The sequence below is a fragment of the Perca flavescens genome, chromosome 3 (assembly GCF_004354835.1).
Source record: "Perca flavescens isolate YP-PL-M2 chromosome 3, PFLA_1.0, whole genome shotgun sequence".
Lineage (NCBI taxonomy): Eukaryota > Metazoa > Chordata > Actinopteri > Perciformes > Percidae > Perca > Perca flavescens.
Genome location: NC_041333.1, coordinates 30,220,848 through 30,238,763, shown reverse-complemented (window position 1 = coordinate 30,238,763; position 17,916 = coordinate 30,220,848). Strand labels below are relative to the sequence as shown.

At 40.4% G+C, this 17,916-nt stretch overlaps 2 protein-coding genes across 6 annotated transcripts in view; both read left to right on the top strand.

Annotated features, from left to right (window-relative positions):
• Nucleotides 1-12,194, top strand: part of LOC114550688 (unconventional myosin-Ic) — a 64,282-nt gene extending 52,088 nt beyond the window's left edge. For all 5 annotated transcript variants that reach the window (XM_028571459.1, XM_028571450.1, XM_028571469.1 and 2 more), the window contains 16 exons: nt 50-130; nt 672-777; nt 2,338-2,455; nt 3,054-3,167; nt 3,397-3,473; nt 3,574-3,642; nt 3,797-3,881; nt 4,063-4,222; nt 4,893-4,976; nt 5,088-5,181; nt 5,285-5,340; nt 5,790-5,925; nt 6,018-6,088; nt 6,168-6,265; nt 7,208-7,307; nt 9,348-12,194. In XM_028571459.1, coding sequence (XP_028427260.1) covers nt 50-130; nt 672-777; nt 2,338-2,455; nt 3,054-3,167; nt 3,397-3,473; nt 3,574-3,642; nt 3,797-3,881; nt 4,063-4,222; nt 4,893-4,976; nt 5,088-5,181; nt 5,285-5,340; nt 5,790-5,925; nt 6,018-6,088; nt 6,168-6,265; nt 7,208-7,307; nt 9,348-9,374 — 1,476 coding nt within the window. In that variant the 3' untranslated portion in view covers nt 9,375-12,194. The remainder of the gene's footprint in view (nt 1-49; nt 131-671; nt 778-2,337; nt 2,456-3,053; nt 3,168-3,396; nt 3,474-3,573; nt 3,643-3,796; nt 3,882-4,062; nt 4,223-4,892; nt 4,977-5,087; nt 5,182-5,284; nt 5,341-5,789; nt 5,926-6,017; nt 6,089-6,167; nt 6,266-7,207; nt 7,308-9,347) is intronic.
• A 2,590-nt stretch (nt 12,195-14,784) lies between these two features.
• The window catches only part of LOC114551328 (large neutral amino acids transporter small subunit 4), a 29,047-nt gene continuing 25,915 nt past the window's right edge, over nt 14,785-17,916 (top strand). The window contains exon 1 of the mRNA XM_028572473.1: nt 14,785-14,968. The gene's annotated coding sequence lies outside the window, so the exon portion shown is untranslated. The remainder of the gene's footprint in view (nt 14,969-17,916) is intronic.

The following is a 17,916-nucleotide window of genomic DNA, read 5'->3' as shown; positions in this document are numbered from 1 at the left end:
TTGTTGAAACTTGTACAGTGTTTAAAATCTCCTTTGTGTATGTTTGCAGGTTATGTGTATGTCAGAGAACAAGATCCTGAACCAGTGTTTTGACAGAGAGGAGCTGAGTGACAAAAAACGTCCCGAAACGGTGAGATAAGTGTGTGTGTGTGTGTGTGTGTGTGTGTGTGTGTGTGTGTGTGTGTGTGTCCTGAGGTTTTCTCTGTTTTCCACACTCTTATTAATCATAATCTCATGCATCCCAACATACTTTCCCACAGCAAAACAAACAGTGGTGTGTTTCCCCTCTCCGGTGTTGAGTGGGCTGTCTGATGGGGATTCTCTGCGGCCTCCCACACTGAGGAATGCCCTGACTCTTGTATGCCCTTCACACACACAGACACTTGAACAGGGTACTGTCACAGGCTGGCGAGTTAGAGTCCCAGTCCTACACACTGCGCCCAGTGTTCAGTCTCCACTGGACTGCCAGTCACATCAGCCTCCCCTCTGCTTGCGTAGCTCTCCTTTGGTCATCATCTCTGCCTGCGGGCTTCGATCTGCGCGCATTCACCTCTCCAGTTTCTACCTCCGGTTACGGACGAGCTTCCTTTCCCATCCTCTTCCGTTCATCTCTTCATCCCTTCCTAACCAGCTTTTCTCTGTTCTCTGTCTGTTTGTGTCTGCCCCTCCAGGCAGCCACCCAGTTCAAAGCCAGTCTGGCGAAACTCATGGAGATCCTCATGTCGAAGGAGCCGTCGTACGTCCGCTGCATCAAGCCCAATGACTCCAAGCAAGCAGGTATGAAGTCAACTCTTGTTTTTGTTTTTTTTGTTGGTGTTGCTTCGTATAGTACAAGATAGGAATAAGTATCCTTTCAAATATTGAGATATCGGGCTGAATCAGACTTATCATAGTGAACTCCAATCACAAGTAGTAAGTTATGTGTATAAAACACCTCAATTCAGACACCAAAACCTTGTCATCCTTAGACCAATCAATCACTGTGACAACGAGTGTGTGCATTACATCTCAAATTATTTCAATATGTATCCTCATGATTGCGAACTTTTTGGACATTATTATCAAAGTATTCTAAATCCATTTGTAGCATTTGTCATTGGGTCATTTATCAGAACACACGTTTCATTTCCCTTTTCCATAAAAATATATATATATATATATATATATATATATATAAATAAATATAAGTATGGGCTGACATTAATATTGGTCAGTAAAAGTAACTTGACTTGACATTGGGAGAGAAGAGGAGGGATGAGCTGAAACATGGAACTTTCTGCCATTTTGTGCAAACCCATGGTTCGACTAACACTCAACTAACATGATTAGACTTTTCCAAATATTTTAGGGCTATAATTTGTACAATTATGTATATAAAATACAATTTGTCAACTCTAACTCTAATATGGAAGTAAATAATATATGTAATCATTTGTAATCTTATAAGCAACTGAATACCTAAGTTTTCACTTTAGTTAACATTGCGAGATAGGGCACTTGTGCTGCATTTATGTTTATATGATGATTATATGATTGGAAAAATGTGTTCCCGACTGGCAAAATTAACACAGCATAAACATTGTGAGATAAGGCATGCGCTCTCCGAATGCCCTTATAGTTGTAAAATGTAATCCCTGCTTAAAGTTCAAATTTAAATAGCACTAAATTTATGGCAGTGAAATGTTTTTACTTCAAAAACCTGAATTATGTGTTGGAATTCCCCTTTGATTGTCCTATGAAGCCTGCATGTTCAAGGTTTTCATCTAGAATTTTGGTGTCAATTTGACCAATCCAATTTCCGTGACCAATTGAATCTAAGCGACTTTAATATCACTTTTTGAATTGGATATTGGACATTAAAACCTTAAAAATAACACTTCAGTGTTTTGCATTACGTGAAATTACATACTCATTGGATTCAAATGATTATGGCTATTATTTGAATCCATGCGCTAATAGTTTTCAATGATTTAATGCCAATTTTATGTAACCGTTGTTGTAAACACACAGTTGAAGCAGCTTAGCAGCTTCACAAGCTAATATTTTCCCAGAAACATCACATTAATCCTGTGCTCACACTAATTCCAACCAAAACAGTTTGTTTTCAGCTGCATAAGCGGCTGCAGTGTAACTCTCCGTGTGGTCGTCAGTATATTGGGCCAGCCTTTGTTTCTCTCCACAGTCGGCCTTTTGTTAGTTTCACACTGTTTCTCTGTCCTCTGTCACTCCTACTTCTGTTGTTTAGCATTTACTGGTTTTCTCTGGTTCATTTTGTCCAACAGACTTTACATTTTTCGCTCTCCCTCTCCCACTTTCTCCCCTCTCCTCCTGTCCCAGGTCGATTTGACGAAGTCTTGATCCGTCACCAGGTCAAGTATCTGGGGCTGATGGAGAATCTGAGGGTGAGGAGAGCCGGCTTTGCTTACAGACGGCGCTATGAGGTGTTCCTTCAGAGGTGATGATCCATTCTCTCTCTCTCTCTCTCTCTCTCTCTCTCTCTCTCTCTCTCTCTCTCTCTCTCTCTCTCTCTCTCTCTCTCACTCACACACTCACACACTCACACTCTCTCTCTCTCTCTCTCTCTCTCTCTCTCTCTCTCTCTCTCTCTCTAGTAAGGTATGATCACATGGAAGCACTGTATCAAGAATACAGTATAATCAAGTATATGTGCTCTTTGTGTATTCTAGTACACAACCAATATGACTTCTCAGTCCAGTCAAATTGTCCAGAGTAGACATACTGTACATAACCAAGCTGTCTTTATATAACAGGAAGGTTTCAGGTTCAGTCCCAGGATGTGTCCCATTCAGTCAAAAGGACATTCATTGCTTTGAATTAGATTGTCAGCTTTATTCCTAAACTTTAAATCGAAAAGAAATTGGCTTTACGTGATGCCGGTACTGAACCTTAAACCGGCTGATCATCTTGTTATACTGTAGAAGTGTTGGGGATTTAAACCCAGGGTGTCCTTTCTAACCTTTTTAAGATTTATTCCTGAACCAGTATTAAAGTATTACTTGTGTTTTTGTCCGTCTTGCCTTGGGTCTGTTTAGGTATAAGTCCCTGTGTCCAGATACATGGCCTAACTGGCAGGGGAAGCTGGCCGATGGAGTGGCCACACTGGTCAAACACCTGGGATACAAGCCAGAGGAGTACAAACTGGGCAGGTCAGCAACATACAAATGTACAAAGATACCAAAATGTATACCTTCATATGAGTCACATAGATGTTTCAGATCATGTAGTCCAAGCTAAAGTAGTAGTGTTGAACACCTTTTTTTACTTTACAAACATGTATTTTTTTCCCCGTTTGTCATCTTTTCTGTGCTTCTTCTTGACCCTGAACTGCTTTAAAATGTATTTGATTTCATATATGTTTTACTTTCAACCTCTTAGATCCAAAATCTTCATCCGTTTTCCAAAGACGTTGTTTGCCACCGAGGAAGCACTTGAGACCAGGAAACATAGTCTTGGTGAGAGCCTCTGACACAACTGATGATTTGTGCCCAATGTTTTCATCATCGCCACAAATTTTAAGCCATTTCTCTCCTTTCTCTTTTTGTCCCACCACAGCCACCCAGCTTCAGGCAGGATGGAGAGGCTACAGCCAGAAGTCCAAATACCAAAAACTCAGAACCTCAGGTGAGGGAAACCTCTACTTACTCGCATCTTCACTGGGATCATTTAGGATTTTCTCCTGCTAATGTCATTTTTAGAGTTTGTTTAATGCCTACAACCATTTCTCTGTAAGGTAAAATGTATTTGTTTGTGATTATGTATATAATGTACCTTGCAGCTATTGCCATCCAGGCGTGGTATAGAGGGATCCTGGCCAGGAGGAGAGCCCAGCGCAGGAGACAGGCTGCTGATACTATCCGCAGGTACAGACCATACAGGAACAGACCAGCAGAAGGCGTGAAGCACTCACTGGATGATAAATATCCCTTACTCAAAAAGCAAATGTGATTTTAAAATGAGCATAACATGTATATACTTTGTAAACCTTTTTAATTTCCTTTCTTTTTTTTTTTCCTTCTTCTTCTTTCCTTGTCCCACCCTCAGGTTCATCAAAGGCTTCATTTACCGCCACAGAGAACGCTGTCCAGAGAACGAGTATTTTCTGGATTATGTGCGCTACTCCTTCCTTATGAAGCTGCACAGAAACCTGCCCAAGAACGTCATGGACAAGAGCTGGCCGACACCTCCAGCTGCTCTCACCGAGGTGAGTCAATAAAACACACACTCATAGACACACACATGTACTGTGGGTCAGCTTGACTTGAGCTGTAAAAAAAAAAAAAAAAAAAAAAAAAAAAAAAAAAAGACTGTCAAAAAATTAAAGGCCAGTGTGGGATTCGACCATGTATTGTTGAAGACCTTTTGGGATGGTAATGGATCAAACCTGATATTTTGTTTTTATATTCACTATCGTATTTTACATTTCTATGGCAAATAAAAACTAGGGAAAATCTTTTGACTACTGTGGGACACCATAATTCAGTGTTGCAATAAGCATTCCATCAATACTATGAAACAAATTATTATAGATTGATGTCAAATCTGATCGAAATGTCCCATTAGTATCAATTCATGTTAAGGAACTCTTATTGAGAGCGAGTAGAGTAAAAGCTATGTGATCAGCATCATATCCATAATTTTTTATGTGGACTGTATTTGTACATGTTTTTTTTCAAATATTATAGATGTATATACAAATACTGTCATTTTTAAAATGTGAATGTTCTCCAAGAAAGAGTGTTACACACAAACATGGTACATAGGGTATACCTGCTACAGTGACATAGCCAGTATGTATTATGACTCCACATAGAGAGGCATTACTGAAAACAGTTTTTTTTTTAATCGTGAAAGCGTTCTGTCTGTGTCTTTAGGCTTCAGAGCATTTGCGTAAGCTGTGCATGCAGAACATGGTGTGGAGCTACTGCAAGAAGATCAGTCCTGAGTGGAAACACCAGGTGAATATTTCCCCATCACCAGCCAACACACGCTCTCTGTGACCTCACTGTCTGGGCTCTTGTCAGCTGCTTCTTTCCTTTGCTTCACTGTTCTCAAATCTCTTCGATTAGATGGAGCAGAAGATGATCGCCAGTGAGCTCTTTAAGGACAAGAAGGACAACTACCCACAGAGCGTGCCCAAACTGTTTGTCAGCACAAGACTCAGTACAACATTTTTCCTACTACAACAAATGAGTTGTGAAACTTGTACAGGATTCATATTTCACACTGTGTAAAAGATTTCAGCAGCATGTCTCCTCTTGTTCAGATGGTGAGGACATTAACCCCAAGGTGGTGCAGGCTCTGGGCAGTGAGAAGATGAAGGTGAGTCGAGCAACGTCACAAAGCAAAGGGCGCTTTAAAAGCTGGCTATGAGTGCAGTGTTTTCCCTAGGTTTGTGGAAGACTTAGGTGCACGTGTTTGGCAGGGGGTTTAGGGGTCGGCCCTCAAAATTTTGTTACCTTTTTTTTTTTAAAATGTTAAAAAATAAATGTCATTTCACATCATTTTGGACGTGTATTATTACCATATCTGTGTCTAAAATGATGGCAAAGCTAGAGCAGATAATAATAAATTAAAAACACTTAAAAAGCTTTAAGACAAAACTTGTCTTAACGGCAATCATTAGATCTGAGGAAAGTCATTTAGTCACATCCGTTTGGCTTAGGTGGTGCCCAAAATAGCTTAGGTGCTGCCCCCTAAGCCTTGTAACGTTAGGGAAAACCCTGGAGTGTAATCGTCAAATGTTCTGAGCGTCTTCCTTCTCTTCCCAGTATGCAGTGCCAGTCACCAAGTACGATAGAAAAGGCTACAAGGCTCGGCCCCGCCAGCTGCTGCTCACCGCCAACAGTGCCGTTATCGTTGAGGAGACCAAACTCAAGCAGCGCATCGACTACGGAGCTCTGAAAGGTCAGAGGTCAACCGTTTTCATTTGCGAAGGGGGTTGTTTCTTTTGGATGTGGACAGTGTTGGTATTCATTAAAACTGTCCATCCGCCGCAGGTATCTCAGTCAGCTCTCTCAGTGACGGCTTGTTCGTTCTGCATGTGTCCAGTGACGACAACAAACAGAAGGTGAAACCAAAAACATATAAAGAATATAAATGAACCAGATCTCATGTATGACGGTTTAACTGTGGGGTTTTTTTCACAGGGAGATGTTGTTCTGCAGAGTGACCATGTGATCGAGACCTTGACCAAGATTGCGATCTGTTCTGACAAAATAAACAACATCAACATTAACCAGGGCAGGTGAGAAGCAGAGCACTATTACAGTAACACTGTGCACTTTAAGCAAAGCCTTAAGCGTGATTTATGGTTCTGTGATTTAGGGGTGCACGATTCGATTCAATATCAATTTTAAGACTCAAGTTTCGATTTAAAATCGATTTTCGATTCAAAAATGATTCTCGATTTGTTATATATATATATATATATATATATATATATATATATATATATATATAAAAACAAACGATTCACAGTATGTAAATGTAGTTACTTTTCCCATGTGATTGCAGTAGAAAAAAGAGCTTGAATCGCGTTTTGGTACATGGAGATACCGACCTACGAGCCTGACGTGCACCTCTCGAAAAATGTAACTACACGTCGCGGCGATGCATGCCGCTCGGGCCGTGGCTTGGCAGCTTTGCATTTCCCCCCGACTCATTTCCTGGTTCTCCTCCATAAACAACATGAAATCAAGGAGAGGGTTAACTTTTGCTGCTACAGATTTCCCACCGTGGTCAGAAAGAACAGGGGAGACACTTTGTTTCTCTCACTATGACTCTAGAGTCGCTACTCGCTCCGAAGCTAATCACTGTCACTCGCTCACTCGCTCTACCACACACTCCCCATGCACACACATGCCGGCCCTGCTATTCTCTTAAAGAGATCGACGCACACACCAACCACAAGTATACACTTCAGGTCACTTACTTGCGTGGAGCATCCGCAGAACCTGTGTGTGTGTGTGTGTGTGTGTGTGTGTGTGTGTGTGTGTGTGTGTGTGTGTGTGTGTGTGTGTGTGTGTGTGTGTGTGTGTGTGTGTGTGTGTGTGTGTGTGTGTGTGTGTGTGTGTGTGTGTGTGTGTGTGTGTGTGTGTGTGTGTGTGTGTGTGTGTGTGTGTGTGTGTGTGTGTGTAATAAATCTCTATTCCTACACCTGTCTAACTTGCCTCTGTTTCTCCTCCAGCATAACGTTTACAGTGGGTCAGGGGAAAGAGGGGATCATAGACTTCACGCCCGGATCAGAACTACTGGTGGCCAAGGCTAAGAACGGACACTTGTCTGTGGTGAGTCTTCTCAATCTTCCTCACTCTGTCAGATGAAGTTTTTCTAAATTGAAAGCTGAAATGTAAATACCTTTTGATTTTCTTTGATGTTATTCAGTCCTAACTGACAGAACATCAGTGTTAAATTTGAAAATGTTTATGTTGCATCAGTAAAGTTTGGGGGAGAAAAACATTGTTAGTTATTGTTTAATAAAAATGTAACAATCAAAACTCTAATCTGCTTCCTCAGGACTGTGTGGATGTGGTGTGTTCAGATTTGATTGACAGTTGCTCCCACAACTGTCATCTGATTTTGATTCAGATGTTACTATATATTGATTGGGGCACCGAAATATGTGACATGCCCTTTTCCCAACAGAGTACCACCCGCTTTACACCACTGAGGGCCAGATGTACGTACTGTACATTTGCGAATGTAGTGTTATCAGCACCATGTCCAACCCGCAGAAAGTGCACACTGTGATACACTGTGATACACTGTGATACTTCAGCTCACGTTGTATTTACCAAACCTGCAGTACATCGGGTAATCAGCGCCTTTCTCCGCCCACTATACCGTAAATTGCGCTGTAGCAAAGCGTTAAGTACTGGTGCTATGATACGGCTGAGTGCAGACTGCGATATTCCCACTGCTTATGCTATGACTGTTTGAAATGATCCTGATGCCAATATTTGTAATGTAGCGAGGAGTTTAACAACTGCTGGAATGGAACGTGAACGCTGAGTCGGAGATTCTATGTCATCTTTGATTTCTTCCAGTAACTGTAATATTGCATGGCTGCTTAATCTGTAACGCTTAATGATTTTGTGTTCACTCAACTGAAAAAGTGTAATCCTTGTGTCAAAAATCCTTTCAGCTTGTCTCCTTGGCCTATGTCTTCGTCTTGCTCGGATTACTGCTGCCATTTCACCAGGAGGCGTATGCGAGGAAACCCGCTTGCGGCTGGTTTACACCTGCTGTTAAGAGACGGAGAATTTTCACCACAAAATAGAGGCGCGCTATCACGGGCGGTTTTTGTACATACCGCGGAATACATAATTAGGCGCACTTTACGCCTCTCCTCCCATCTCTTTATGGGAAACTCCCACTTTCTCCTTCACCCTCCCATGAATGCATATGCATGACATGGAAAAGCACATTTTGCCATTTTCAGTCCCCGTGACAGGCAGTCTGCGCTTTTACCTCAGTGCGGCCTGTTTGTACATACCTCGCCATGCTTTTACGCGCACGTTGCAAAACAAATACGCCTGAAGTGGGCGCAAAAGCGTTAGTACATCCGGCCCTGAGAGCTCAGACGAAACAAAAAAAAATTAAGAAATCTCTCGTAAAATAACCAAAAGCTGTTCGAAAATATTATATATACAAATGTAAAACTTCACTGCTCACATATGATATCATAAGAAGCTGTTTGAAAAATGAGGTTTTCAGGGCCTTGTTGCACTGTCTCTGGTGGCTAAATGCAATTAATCTACATGTACAGTAGCTTCAGTGTCTTTAAATTTGACTGTTTTATTGACAGACAATAATTCAGAAGTTGAGTTAGGTGTTTATAGCAGCTTTAGCAAGTTTTAAGTTTTGAAGGACTGTAAAATTCTCGCACACCACACTGGGAATATTCCTTCAGCCAAAAAACATCTTAAGACCACAGATGAGACGATGCGGCTTTTTGTAATTGTTAATTTTTGTTTTGTTTTGTAAATTTCTTTTTTTTTAATGAGAGTGAAGTGTTTTGCTCGCTGCTTTTGCATTGCTGAGTGCCTCATTTTTATTTATTTTTTTTATTTTTTTAATGCCATGAGTTGAAAAACTCTTAGAACTAATTAGCTCTGTCAGGGGTGGCACTTGCAAGTTAGAGCTGTCTGGCTAATGATTTTGTTCTAATGTAAGACATCAGTTTTGTGTTATTTGGAATGCGATGTAAATCCAGAAATTGGATTCACCGCTATAAGTCGATGTAGTGTGGTTACTTTTTTCCCTGAGAGTAGAAGTCACTCTGTTTAAATGTGATGTGATGTTTTTCTCCTCTGGATGTCTTCCAGACGGCTCCCAGACTGAACTCCAGATGATGGCCACTCTGACCACACTCATACACCAGGACCTACGTACTCCTGACCTCTCCCATCCTCCAATCACACGACCGCAGACCCCGCTCTGCCTAAGCCAATCAGATGCCAGCTGTCACTACACGGGTGGCATGTGCTTCCAATTAAAAAGGAAAAAAAAAGAAGAAAAAAAATCCAGCTAAACTAATTGATATATTTATGTTCATATATTATATTTTTGGGATTAATATGGTTGCTGTTTTAATATTCTGATTTTATATATGAGGCCAAGGAATAACAAATATTTTTGGTGCATTTTTCTTGCACCATGTGTGTTTTATTGTGCTTTATTTGGGAACATGACCAAGAAAACAATGAGGGAAGAGTCAGAATAAGAGACTGTTGTTGATGAAAATCAGGGTTAGTTGTTGCCTGTTGCCTCTTTTTTTTTTCCTGTTTACTTTTTCGGCTCAACTTATTAGGCTTGATTGTCTTGCAGACACAACTTTCTCTAACTGGGGTGTATGGCTTGTTATTGAAGCATGAAGTTGTGTAGAACAAGGCTGACGTATGTAGGATAGCTGTTGTGAGGTTCAGGGATGAGGAAGAACAACTTTTCAATCAAATAGTGACTCTTTGGCATGCAGAGGCTGGTAGTGTCAGACGGTGGTTCACTAAATCAGAATTAATAGTTGGATGTACTACTGAATAGGCTATATTTCACAAATCTATACATGCAATGTTTGAATAAGAAGGTAGCTCATCACGAGGGATTCACTACATGAAATAAACAGCACACGGTGTAAAAGTATGTGAAAAGTGGGTGAGAAAAGGCAAGAGAAAGGTGAAAAGAAAGATGAAAGAACGGTTACTATTAGCCTTGACGCCAGGTGCTTGTGCCTTTTCCTTTTGACTAATTTATTCATAGTTGAGCTGTATATCGATGGATAACAACGCCAGAATGAGTCGAGTTAAGTGTAGATAGAAACCCGTCATCCAGCTGCCTGTGCAACTTCAAAAGCGCATAACCTGCTTTGACTTGATGAAAGGCACCAGCATGTCTCTCTGTCGTTGGCTACATGTCCTCCATTCTTCCACCTCTACGCTCTGCTTTGCCTCTCCAGCCTCCTCCCTAACCTCCCTGCTGTCTGTCTTAGAGAACTGGGGCTCTGTTTGGGCTTTGACTGAACTGGTCTAATGGCCACATGTTTATTTTGTGTTGATATTCAATGTACATCTCTCCATTTTCTTTGAAACTGCATTTAGACCAACATGTGTCACAATATGAAGCCAAATCTGGGTTAAGCTGAAATACATGTGAAGGCCATAAACAGTGGTTTAAGATTGAAGCCACTAATAGCTGTGTATAAGGTGTTTGACATGTTTAAACGTGACTCTTTTTTTAAAAGAAAATAGTTTGACATTTTGGGAAATTTTGGGAACGCTTAATCACTTTCTGGCTGAGAAGATTGATACCACTCTCGTGTCTCTCCTGCAGCTCTCCTTCTCCCCTCCCTGTCACCCAGGTAAATGCATGCACAGACCAGCCAATAGGAACGCTCTCTTTCGTTCTTTTGGAAATGATCTGTGATTGGTCAAATAGTTTTCTCTCAGACCACTTGAATTACAATATACTGATACGTTATTATGGATTTTGCCCAACAACACCAAAAAACAAATTGCCTACCACAGCTTTACTGATGTCTGTATGCTAACTATGAAGCTACAGCCAGGGGAATGCTAGCTTAGTGGGAGACAGCTAGCTGCTTGGCTCTGTTCAAATGTAAAAGGTCCACCTACAAAGGCTAGCTGTTTGCCCCTGTGTCCAGTCTTTATGCTGACCTAAGGTAACCATCCCCTGGCTGTAGCTTCAAGTTGAACTTATAGATATGAAAGTTTTATTGATCTTATCACATGAGGGAATTTCCCAAAATGTCAAACTATCCCTGTAGTGCCAGGAAAATGTAAGGTTATTTTCAAAATGTTGCTCTTTTCAGGATAGAACACTTCTGAAATTGCATCTAAATTGTAGTGCAACACTAAAAATCTTCATTTAATCCTGATAAGAGTAGAATATTTATGCATCCTTACAAAAAAATGTCAGTCCAGTTCAGATTAAGAGCTTCCTATAGAACAGTTCTACAATAAATATCTCTGTCAAACTCTGATCAAGGACTGGTCCTGAAAACGTTGTGTCATTGAAAACTTTTGAGAAGAGCTCCAAAATGTTTCCACATTTCTGTTGTTGTTCTTTTTGTTCTCACTCAATGAACTTTTTCTCTGCATGGCTCTGGGTAGCGAGGCGGGTGCGACATGCCCAGCCAGGACTGTGCTACTAGCCAAAGACCCTCTTGATTTCTAGTGATTCTGTGTTGTATGATTTATATGATATTATGTCGGTTCTGAATGTTGTTTATCAGGAGGGAGATCTATGTGTACAGTTTGTTCAGTGTTGTAAATGAGAGATTCAAACCAAGTGAGGTTCGATGATGTGAAACATTTGTGGAGAAAAAAAAAAACTTAGTATTGTTTGTTGACGCAAACTTGTTCATGTGCCTTGTTGGATAGCAATACAACCGATTTGTGTGGAATTATGAGAAATCCCTCCTTGCCAGAGTCTTTGGCCATTTCTAAAAGTTTCCCAGCAGCACCTAAAGGTCTCCTCTCTCTGTGTGTGTATAAGCTTTATTCAAACCAAATCCTAAGTTTGTATATTGATTTAAAGATGCACTCCTCTTATCAGTCCTGACTTACTGTATGCACAAAACCAATTATACCAACACACTAAGATAAGATACTAAAGATTTGAAAAATAAATTTGAAAAGTAAAAACAAACTAATGAATGGCTGCTTGTTTGGGGTTTTTTCTTTCAAAAATACAAACCATTATAGGAAACCCTCCAAGAGAACATTTGTTGTAGGTTATATTTCTTAAAGGTGAGTTATTCCACTGTCAAACATTTATTTCTTTGCTAATCCCCGATAGCGGAGATAGCAAGAGGGGAGGGACATCCGGATGGCTTTATCCCAGCAATGTACATCTGTTGAGCCAGAATAGTGTCAGGTCATCCCTGCTAATGCATTTGTATTGCCATTTTCAGAAACAAGTTCTCAAGGTGCAGTCCAGCAACAATAACACATCTAATATTGCAACATGCAAATGAGGTCAGTCCTTGAGATGAATACAGTAAAGAAAGAGACGTTTGAGTCCCTTGACTTTTGTAAGAGAAATGTTAATAGAACTCCCTTCATAAAGAGGCTCCGTCTTAGTGGCCTCCTGGCCTGTTGGGTCCCTGGGTGGTCCTGTATTTTAATCCATCAACAGTGGTGGAATGTAATTTAGTACATTTACTTTAGTAGCGCTATTAAAGTGTTTGTTTGAGGTGTTTGTATTTCAGTATTTTATTCAACCATACTTCTACTCCCATACATTTGATAGTGTGTAACTTTGAAGATTATAGCCTATAATATGATGCATTGTTATCAATTTAACAAATGCAGGAGGTAAAATTAGTTTGACTTGCTAAAATCCTTTATACGCTAAATAATAATTCACGGCTATAACACTAAAGGGGCCCATTCTACATGAGTACTTTTACTGCCGTACCTTTACTTGAAGTTAACCATTCTTGTTTTTTATAATATATCAAATGATAATGTGAAAGAGCTCCTAGTGGTGAGCCTACAGCGAATTATCACTTGAATCTGCAGCTCCTTTCAGCTGTACAGAGTTTAAAAGTGAGTTTCAGCTCACGTTTTAGCTGTCGGGCCACAACTTTAGTGTTTTGAGTCACTCTCGCCACTCTCATAGCGTCGTGTTCGGCTGTTTTCAGTGAAAAAGCTCTAAATTCCCACTAACTGGTGACTAAAGTGGCACCTAAAGAGCCAAATATTTTTTCTCAGCAGTTGGAAGACACCAAAAACTGAGCTAAACAAGAGCATGTGCTGGATTTAAATACATCAGGTCACCAGAATTATGATGCTAAATAAATGATGAAGTTGCTCCCTAAATGATGGATGTGTAAGCAACTATTTGCCAACAAGTTCACCATGTCAACAAAAGATGATGCTATGTTCAGTGGTGTAATCTACGTGATACGCAGTATACCCACTAAGAAAGTTCCAGGATTTCCATATACCCACTTAAAAATGCCCAATGACACTTAACAACATACTTTCCATTACATTTTTGATATATTTTGAATTGTCCTTGGTGTTCTTTTCTTCACATAGGCTAAATAAAGATATTTCCACTGTAAATTGGTGCATTAAAGCGTATACAAATGCAGAAAATGAAGTTGCTGATGCTCAAAACTTCCCTGGGGGAGGACACCCAAACCCCCCACTATGATATGCCCCCCCCCCTTCCAGAAAGGCAGATTCTGGCCCATATATATAGGCCAATATATATACAGTACAGTATACCCACTATAGTACATTAGACTACACCACTGGATATGTCAATGTTATGTTCACAACTTGTTAATGCTACCTCAGTTATTGCAGGTTAAATGGGTTTAATGCAAGCCGTTTACTATATAACAGGGTATCTTCACATTGTAGTATTAGTACTTTTACTTAAGTAAAGAATCTGAGTACTTCTTCCACCACTGCCCATCAGTGACAGTCAGGTATAGCCTACATGAAGCCTGGTTTGAAGCAGCCACTAGGTGTCGCCCTCGGTGTGAATTTCTCCCTCAGTGGTTTTTGGTTTTGGCTTTCCCCTGGACCATGTGAACCCTCCTCGGACTATTGGTCTACTTCTAGGAATTGCAGGTGGGGCATGAAGTTAAAAGTAAACCTCAACCTCACCTCACATGTTATGGGAGGATTTATAGCCTGCATATGTATGCTGTAGGGGCTGCAGCAGTGCTTATAGAAGCCCTATAGACATTTTGGTACAAACAGAAAAGAAGTAGCCTAGTAGGGATTCACTGCGAAATTATCAAATCAAAACCAACAGGTAGGACTTTCTCAGAATGTGACCATTTAAGCACAGAACATATTCCCAAAATAGTTCTGTTGCAAAAATGTTTTATTATTGCACAAGCCTAAATAATCATTTTGTTGCAGGGTACTAATAGCCAATTTAGGTGTAGGCCTATTCGATGTTAATTAGGCTACATTGAATTATCCTTCTGCCAAAGTTTTAATGATTTTATTGGCTTGTAGTTCAGTTGTTACAATGGCAATGTGATTAAATCTGTATTGTCATATTAACGTCATTGTTTTTGTTTCAAAATAAAAACTGTCCCATAATTATCAGCTGTTTAGGCTGTAGCCACACAAACCTAAGCGAACTGTTTTCCCAACATTTTGTCAGTGTTGCGAAACAACACACATGTAATATTGCCGCGCTGTGATTGGCTCAGGGTGGTCTCTAGCTCAGCCACTGGCCAATAGGCAGGCGGCGTTGTTTATGCACCGCTCCTGCGCTGCTATAAAGCAGCAGCAATGAGGGATGAGAGAAGAAATAGTGATTCAAAGAAGCAAAAGACACATCCTGCATGTGAATTTCCACCGCTGCTCCTGTGTGTGTTTGTCGTCGAGGGACAATTGGACCTGCAGAGGCAGATTTGACCGAGCGGCTCTATTGTTCCTGAAAGCCACAGACTCCGGTAGGTGCGCACCATGGATGCTCCACACCGGAGCTCTGACACACAGCACTGGAGGAGAGGATGACTCATATTTGCCGTCACCATCTCACCGTGACACAGTCTATCCCAGGCATCACTCTGCAGCAAAGTGTTCTCCTTCACTTTGAGCATTTTCCTCTCTGTGTTGTCCTTTGTTTAATGGCTGCAGAGAGGAAACTGAGGCGGCAACAGCCTGCTGCACTGTTATCAACTTTATCAGTGTTTTTATCGACCGAGTCAGTTTCTCTGACTCTGATCATTGTGTAAATTTACTGCAAGACACGCACAGTTTATTAGATCAGATTAAGATGAATTGTTACAGTTGTTTCTTTCAGTTACCATCAAGGCCGATCGCATCTTCCGTTTCCCCTTATTTTGCTCGGGCACGGTGACGACAGTCGAGCGTATCATTCAGCGCTGCATGAAAGTTATGATTTCATTTCTAAAAGAAAAAAAAAGTATTGATCTCACACAAGCAGTTATGAGGCAGCAGAATAACAGCTGAGGCTCTCGTATCTGGGAGCTTTTTTTGTTGCCAGTTGGCTCCTGCTTTACTGTCTTTGTTTCAGCAGCACGATGGTATTTCCCCGTCTACTGTTGTTGATGCTGAACAGCTGAGCGCCTCCCGGTAGCTGAGCGTCTAGTTACTAAGAAACAGTCCGTATATTTCCGGAAAAGTGCAGATGTTGTCTTCAAAATAAAAGCATAAAAATGTATTCCGAAAGTGCAGAACATTCAGTTTCTTAAAGTAGGCGATTCAGGACTTTAGTTGGGTGCCAATGCATTCAAATAGCCTAATGGCTAACGTACCGGCATCAATTACAATCAAATACATTCATCACTTTTATTAATAGGCTATAGACGAAGCCAACTATGTTATGCATATATTTCTGTTTATTTTTACCTGTTTTTTTTTCTTGATTATAATGATAAAAACAAAAAAAAGTCGATGTAAGCTTAAATTTTATATAGGCCTACGTTGACTTTTTTCCCCCTCACTTACCAAACCTTGTAAAGTTGCGACATTGATAAGACTTTTATTTTGTAACTAGCAACCGGAACACCGATGTTTTGATCCGGCTAACTTGACTCTGTGCAGGGAGGGGGCTGGAGATGCAGATTGGGGCTGGGGAGGGGGTGGGGGGGTGTTGTGCGGATGATTTCAGTCCAGTTCAGACCAGTTCCAGTGCTACTCTTCATTCATTGCCATACTTTATCTTATTGTTCTCATTGCATATGATCTGCGATTCAGCTGATATGAAAACACACCAAATGTAGTACATCCAATCTGCACTGTGTGTCATGTTATCTTTATTTTTCATGGTCTTCAGTGCTGGGGGGCGATGAGTGACCAAGTTTGTCTTCAGACAAAAACAGTAACCTGTCATACAGAATAAAAGGACAGTGTTAAAAAAACATTTTTGCAACAGTTATTAGCCTTATAGGCTATAATATAACACACTGGAATACAATGAAAAACGCCTGCGAGTGCAATTCGTTTCTATTATAGCATCATGTTTGACCCCTGTCAAATCTGAAAGAGCATCACTGTAACAGTTCTCACATGACACAATCATTTAGCACATTATTTCCTCACTTGTTCTCAATAAGTTATTTAATTTGTGAATCATTTTTGCAGTCAAGTAAATAATAAGATATTCGGAAATTATTCAAATTAGACTACATTTTTATTTACACCAAATAGTTTATCCTAATTACTGATGCAGTTCCTCACTGTGTATATGTAGGCTAACAGTAACAGTGTGTCGGAGCAGATATGCATTTAGCGCGAGCTCTGACAGCTAAATAACACAGTCTCGCGCCGCACTGGTTCGAACCGGCTGGACCTCGCGCTGCATTCGAGTGCAGTGGAGTTTTCTGCACTTGTTTCTCCCAAATTTATTTCACTCGACCGTAGACTGTAGCCTACAGTTACGTTTTACAGTCTATGCGATCGACAGGCATTCACTTTAACAGTGAAATGTTTTCGTTTATGTTTCCATACAAACTAAGGAAACTAAAGCAGATAGTTATCCTGTCGAGATATTTTAACAACCAAATGGCTACAGGTAAGCTATTTTTTTTAATCTGAATTGTTGACATCGAAATGTAGAAAACTGGAGTTCATGGATTTGGAAATGTGGTTCCAGCATCAAACTCATAACCTCTACATTTGATTTTTAATGCAAAAGCCCAGCAGAAACTCAATTTTCTGACAATAAAGACCCATCTACAGTCTGCTCCCACAAAGGATGAATGCAACATCATCAACCTCACGTGTAGCTGCTGCACGAGCTATGTCACTAGCAGCCAATTGCAAAAGAGCGGATAAACCGTCAAGCCAATCTCATATGTCAGGGGGCGGGAGTTTTTAATATTTATAAGAGGGGCTTATGCACCTCAAAGGGCTCAGCTGTTTTCTGGTTCTGGGTGTCGTCCTCTAGATCACCACAATCATAATAATAATAATAATAATAATAATGATAATAATAATCATCATCATCATCATCATCAAGCAAGAAATAAGAAATGTATACGTTCCAGGCCCAGAGAGTCATCCAGAACACTTTATTGTGAAACAAGCCCCTACTCAGAATCAGCTTTATTAGCATATGTGCTATAAGTATATGTGCACAGGTATAAGGATTTTGTCTCTGGTTTAAAGTTGGTCTCAACATACTCGCACACAGTTCCAAGAAAAATGTTCAGGAAGAAAAATAGAAATAGACATACAGCTTAAAACGAGGACAACAACGCTGAACAAAGACTATTATGTAGCCTACATGTAATTAGGTGCATGTATGAATATAAAAAAGAAACAATGAACAACATACAATGTCTATTAACAATTCAAGTGTTTCTGTAAATTGTGGTGCAGAGTGCTGGAAACAACAGACCATTTGTTTAAAACATGATAATTATCGGTAATA